Source organism: Vollenhovia emeryi, unplaced genomic scaffold, assembly GCF_000949405.1.
Source record: "Vollenhovia emeryi isolate VEMERY1.0 unplaced genomic scaffold, V.emery_V1.0 DF939179.1, whole genome shotgun sequence".
Classification (NCBI taxonomy): domain Eukaryota; kingdom Metazoa; phylum Arthropoda; class Insecta; order Hymenoptera; family Formicidae; genus Vollenhovia; species Vollenhovia emeryi.
This window is the reverse complement of record NW_011967187.1, coordinates 1,201,150-1,207,757: the sequence shown is the minus strand read 5'-3', so window position 1 is coordinate 1,207,757 and position 6,608 is coordinate 1,201,150. Positions and strand designations below refer to the sequence as shown.

Here is a 6,608-nt window from a genome sequence, read left to right as displayed (position 1 = left end):
CCAATGTATTTTTTTTCACTTCTTCCGATTCCTCAAATTTCGAGTTGGCAAAGGCGTGACGGTGGGTTCAATATCCGCGAACGAATCGTCTCCGTGAAACAGCTTCTTTCTACGAGTGCGTTTTTTCTCGGTCGACATCTCTGGTGGTGGCAAAGTTGTATTTCTCGTGGTCCGCTTCGATTCAGACCCGGACAATTCGATAACTGGTATGTTTTCCTGCTTAGCAGGTAAGCCGGCCTTCTTCCCCCGCCGTTTCGTTTGACGCAGTGCCGCAGCTTCCTCTTCCGACGAGCTGTCGTAAACATTTTTGGCCTCTCTCTTCGCGTTCTCTTCATACTTCCGCAATCTGTCTTGGAGTAGTTCCACGCGATCCTGCAACTTCTTGTATTCATCTTTATTCGGCGTCGGCGTCAATTGCCGACGGAATAATTCCTGGTACCTCATCACCTCCCGTTTCTGCATGTCCAACTCTTCCTGCTGGTTTTTAACCAAAACTTCGTACTTAGTCACGGTCTCATCTCGATTCTTCATAAACGCATCCATCTCACGTTCCTTCTGCGTCAAGTTTGTTCTCAGCTCGTCATTTACATTTCGTAACCGTTCATTTTCAACCTGCCGCTCCTTCGCGTTCTGTTCCAGCAAATTAAGTAGCTTGGCGTTCCTCTCGAAATTTTCTAAACGTATTTCCAATTCTCTTAGATGCTGCTCCTTTTGGGAAAGCGTTGTTTTAGTCTGTGTTAACTCGTTTATAGCACTCTTCAACTCCGCTTCCATCATATCGTCGTTCTTTTCGGCATTCTCGCTTTTCTGTATCATACGTTTCAGTTCCTTTTGCAGAGCTACAATTTCAGTATCTTTTTCCCGTTCTTTGAAAGTCGTTTCCTCCAATTGACTCTCAAATTCTAACAATTTCTTATTATTCTCATCGAGTGCTTTTTGTATACAATTCTTCTCTCCTTGACACGCTTCCAAGTTTTCGTTCAATTTATCGATGTCATGTTTTAGCTTCTCTATAGTTTTCAGATTATCTTCCAACTGCGACATCTTTTCTGCATATTCATCCAACTGACTTACACTTATATTATTATCTTCTTTTTTCACTGAAACGGGTTTGTCTGATATGTCCGTATCTTCTGACGTGGTTATTGCTACAATAGCTTCAGGTTTTTCCAACTTGTTATTAGTATCGTTATGCTCCTTATCATTAATATCCACCTGACAACCTATATCCACCTGACAACCTATATCCACCTGACAACCTATATCAATTAATATCTTTTTAGGAAGTGCCTCAGTAATCAGTTCTTCCTTTATAATAATCTCTTGATATTCATTTGGAATAGACGTACTTGAGGTCGGTTTGTTCTCATAAAATTTAATTAATGCTAATTTTTCATCCTTTAATTTATTTATTTCTTCTTGTAATTGTAGAAACTTATCTTCCATCTTATTTTCGTTTTGGGGCTCTAATCTTTCTTCTAAGAGCTCCACTAATGTCGTTTTTTCAGTTAAACAAGCATTAACTTCTTCCAAATGTAATTCTAAATCATCAATTTTTTCTTCGTGTTCTACTATCGTTCTCGCTTGCTCGTCAATGCGAATTTCTTTTTTTCTTAAGTCAGATGTAATTGTAATATATTCTTCTTTCGCTTCATTGAGAAATTCTTTCAGCTTCTTGATTTGTTCATCTTTAACAAGTAATTGAGATGTCATTTCTTTCAAGTACATTTTACCATCTTGATTAGAGCAGATATCATTTTGAGCAGTTTCAAGAAGACTTCTTGCAAGTTTTAAATCCTCCTTTGACAATCCCAACTCAAACGAAACTTTATTCTTTTCTACAATTAAGGTTTCATTCGTTACTTTCAGGTCAGTTAATGATTTCTTCAAAGTTTCATTCTTGTGTCTCAATTTTGTAGTTTCGTCAATTAATTCTTTAACAGTTAAGTTTAGATTGTCATCATCTTCAACGTTATCATCATCATTGCAATCGCTTTGTCTTTTTCGCTTCTTATACAAATGATTCAACTTTTCCTTGTAAAATTCTTCAACTTGTTTCACTGTCCATTCGAGGGCGTCTTCGTGTTGGGTTTCGACATCATTGATTCGCTGTTTCCAATCGACTTCCAGCTCGTTTATCATCGCAATGTATTTCTCGGCCATCTCCTGTCGGCTTTGAAGGTCTCGAATTAAAGCTGAATTCTTGAAAAGAGCAATCTCTTTTTTCAATCTTTCATTCTCATTTGCAAGATCCATATATTCTTCCGAAGTAATGGACTCTAAATAGTTCTCTTCCACACTGTTTATACAATTCACACTTTCCACTTCTGTGTTTTCCCAGTCGGTCACAGTTTGTATACTTTGCGTGACTATTTGGGAAAATCTTGATTTGGATTTCTTTTGTGTCTGTTTCTTCCTTTCTATAATAATTCTTTTTGCGATAGCAGCAAAATTTAAAACATTTTGGGTTTCTACATACAAATTTGGCAGAGGATTGACGTTAACTATTAAAGCGAGATGTTCCTTCCCCGATAATGCTCGTTGGAATAATCTGGTTAATTTTGATTCTCGGAATGGTCCCACGGCATCAGTCTTCGTTCTTGTCAATTGTCCTTCATGGATGGACTTTAAGCACCTGCCTAACACTAGTAAACTAGTGTTAATATTTTGCGCTTCTCTCAATCTGTCCCCGATATTCAACGTCTTCTTTAAACGTTCCGAGCCCGCCAGATCACAAAAGGAAAACCTATATAAATACCCAAGTATTAGGATTCTGATGATACAGATAAATTAATGTAATAAATCTTAGTTTCTTTTTCATAATTATATAAAACAAATAAAAACATTGTTAAACTTGAAAATAAGTAGAAAAAAAAATATATATATACAATTTATATTATATATAAATACAAAATATTAGAAAGGGGAAGAAAAATACATACGTGCTCACTTCAACGCTATCTGGTAAACTTTCTGCATAATATTTTAACAATATAATTGTGAATATACAATGAGATCTTGAGCTTTTTGCATTTAATGCAGTTGCGGCTACTTTTAAATTATATTGCCCCGCCATCAAGATCTGGTAAGCTTCTGCCGCCGAGTTAACATGAATAGTCTTTAAATTCTTTATAAAGGCTCTGCCATTAGAGTCTGTTCCTAATTTCAAAGGTATCCTCTTTTTCTGGCATTCATTTGACAATAAATCATATACAATTTCATTGTAGATTTCCGCAAATGAAACCCAAACTGAGTAATGAGCATCATAACACTGACTGGGGCGAATTGATTCCTCTTGCAACAATTTTTGCATTTGTTTGTAGGTATTTATGTACTGATGCTTATCTACGGAACTGAATGTCAGCAATTTAGTTTTTGCTTCAAGCTCTTGTGCACGTTCAAGTGCATCAAGATTGACAACGTCGCTATAATGCACAGGTTTATAAAAGGGATTTGGTCTTGTTGTAATATTGTTAAACACAAATTCCAGTGCTCGTGGTATAAGTCCAGGTGAAGTAGCGGTCCCTTGCAAGGTATAAGACTTGCCAGAATTTGTAGTACCTAATAAAAAAAATTACATTACTATCACTAAACATTCCTTTATGTGTATGTTCATGAGTTTCTATATACTACAGATTTTTGACAATAATAATGTTCTATTGAGCAAATAATATTGAAAATATAGTACACAAAATCTGTATTATCAGCATATCGACATTAAATATAAAAAGATGAGAAATTAAAGCTCTTTGAGAAAGTTATAGAAAATTTGTAATATAGCGTCTTGTGACAATTTTATAGCGCTTGCTAGTTAATTTTATAAGTTTCAAATTGCAGTTTTTGGATACAAAATTATCTAAAGAGCTTGATATATTTTTCAATTAACAGTTTACAAGATTTATATAACTGTAGGATAACTTGTTAGAAGATATAAATTTCAAAATTTTTGGAAAAATGTGTGCTTTGCAACCAAGAGTGAAAATCTATCTTGGATAAGAATACATTGTGTACATCTATAGTAGAAGTAGAGATAAAAATTTTTCAATATCTCAATAAATATAACATTTGGGATGTTTATAAATTATTTTATCTAAATAAATATAAATTCTGAAAGCTTTTCATTCTTTTTTCCTCAAGTACCTCATATTGCAGAATATTTCTTACCATATGTCATTATAGTACAATTTTGCCCAGCTAGGAAATCGATCATTTGCTGCTGTACCGTTTGCTCAAATAATGCCAATTGAGTCGTTTCTGGCCCAAATGTTTGAGAAAACGTAAACTTTCGGCATACAGTCTCGGTACTCTTGATCTGTTTACTCGCGTTATTATCCAGTAGCGGCAACTTGGTGAGTAACGTCGTAAGGCTTGTGATTTTGTAAGCTTCTTGCTGCTCCTCTGTTAACTTTAGTTTCTTCGGAAATGGTTTGAGTCTAAGATACACCTTGACCGTTTGTATGGTTTGTGATTCTGAACATTCAGACACATTTTCATTGGCAGAACTAGTTTCCTCTACTTCATACAGTGAAATCAAATTCTTTTTTGTATCCTTCGAGGGAAATGGCCTCTGGCTGTATGCCAAGATACTCGGATCTCTACCAAACAAGTAGGACATATCCTCTTGTGCATTTTCTGATGGACGAATCGAATCTAGTGTCTCTCTCTCCATCTGTATTAAATTAAAACATATATAAATACATAATTGTATAATTATCTACTTATTATATATACATATGTGTTTCATATATGAAAATAATCCTAACACTCATAATTTTCTAAATCTTCTCACTTTAGCCCCAATTCTGGTAATGTAATTTATGCAAGTATAGATGTATTTAGAACATTACAGATTATTGTAGAATAATTAGCAAGTACACAAAGTATTTAAAATCTTAATTTACACATATTATACATATATCCTTTATGGCAAAAAGCGTCACGACATCAATAGACTCGTAGTATAGTCACGAAGTCACATGAATATTCACTGCGATGTTTCTTGCTACAGAGAATGTACTTATATACTTTCCAATATTCCACTTACATGTATATATACAGGGTGTATCTAAATGGTCTGTACAAACTTTTGGAATAAGTTCCAGGGACCTTACTACATTTCCTTGGTTTTGCCACGCATACGCTACGCAGGATACTTTCAACCAACGGAATGCTGCACTGTTTACAGAGCTCTTATCACGAGACACGGTAGTGTCTCGCGCCAAGTGTAAGCGTAGCTAGTACACGCGCGCGAGTTCTGTATCCCTCGTGATTCCTTTAACCTTCCTTTAACCTTCATTTCTTAGGCACTTTCTTTATGCCCTCTCATGTCCGTGGCAAAACCAAGTAAAAAAATAAGCTTTGTAACACCTATGCGATTTCACGTGATAATTTCTCCAGCTATTGTAGGGAGCTTCGAAACATAATTCAAGAAGCAATCGTTTCCGACCCCATATTCATGGGACATTTCTACTTCTGCTTGTTTAGGTCCCTGGAACTTATTCCAAAAGTTTGTACAGACCATTTAGATACTGTACAAAATATGCATGTACGAAAAAGAATCTTTTTTCCGAATGTCTCGCTTTTACATTTGGAAAAACATGCAAGTTTTAATAGTCAACGTAATAAAGGCAACACATCACGTGTTCACTGTGTGACTTAGTACATAAGAACACGAACTAATCACTCGTATTATCACTTATGCGTATAAAATGCAGAATTATTCATGCTCTTGCAGAAATTTACATGTAATTCAAAATTCCTTAAATATAATCTTGAGTTTAAAGCGAGTTGTTTACAGGCTGCCTACGTTGGAAAAACTTACCTCGTGTTAGATCAGTTAAAAAGACCTGCGTTGAAAGGAAGCACAAATAATTCGTGTATCGCCGAGAACGCTGTGAACGTCGAATCGAGCGATCACAGAAAAAGACGACGGATATATAATATCAGAGCAACATTCACTCCCGCACACTCGTCCGTACTGTACACTTGCATGCGACAAACCGTCATTTTACTCTTGAATTCTGTTTGGGGTGATGGTAGATTCGTCGGATTGGTAGTTGCTTTGTAGACACCGATTGGTTCAATCATAATGCTCGTTTTCTATTGCTGCACTGGTGAACTTAGACTACAAACTCATAGAGCGGAACGGTGTATGTACGCAGAAAATCGCGGGACGACAGCCACAGCACAGTATAACCAGTATGCCCACTCTCTGTCGGCACCTTTGATCTGAGCGTTCTCAATTTTCCGCCATGTTTTTATTATATCCAACAGTGTATCAACGGCTAAAAGTGCCTGGGCCCTTTTCAGGATCGTATCCAGGAAAGGCGCATACGAACTGGCGTACATTATTTATTGTAAATAGAAATGGCCTACGAAAGAAAATGTTCTAATAAAAGTAATTAATGTAATTACTTGCTCCAACGTATAAAAGTATTTACGCGTTATTCGTCAACACTGCGAATTTTTCTATGTCACACCAGTATGCCCACTCGCTCTTTTGTTTCACGTTCGCGCCGATCCGTACTGCGCATCCGACATGTTTTTATTATAACCAATCACAGGATTTTTGTACGTGTGTTAGTGCAAAGTCGGTGTGACATAGAAAA

General features: G+C 36.1%; 1 protein-coding gene across 2 annotated transcripts; it reads right to left on the bottom strand.

Moving 5' to 3' along the window:
* Positions 1–6: 6 nt before the first annotated feature.
* Positions 7–6,132, bottom strand: LOC105563263 (kinesin-like protein KIF20A). Of its 2 annotated transcripts, none has more exons than XM_012014713.1 (4): positions 5,822–6,132; positions 4,165–4,669; positions 2,943–3,561; positions 7–2,746 (listed from the first exon to the last, which is right to left on the bottom strand). In XM_012014713.1, exons 2-4 carry the CDS (start codon positions 4,667–4,669, stop codon positions 16–18), a joined length of 3,855 nt encoding a protein of 1,284 aa, XP_011870103.1. In that variant the 5' UTR covers positions 5,822–6,132; the 3' UTR covers positions 7–15. The 2 variants fall into 2 exon arrangements, with proteins under 2 accessions (XP_011870103.1, XP_011870104.1); XM_012014714.1 differs by lacking the exon at positions 5,822–6,132 and adding an exon at positions 5,045–5,766.
* Positions 6,133–6,608: the final 476 nt, after the last annotated feature.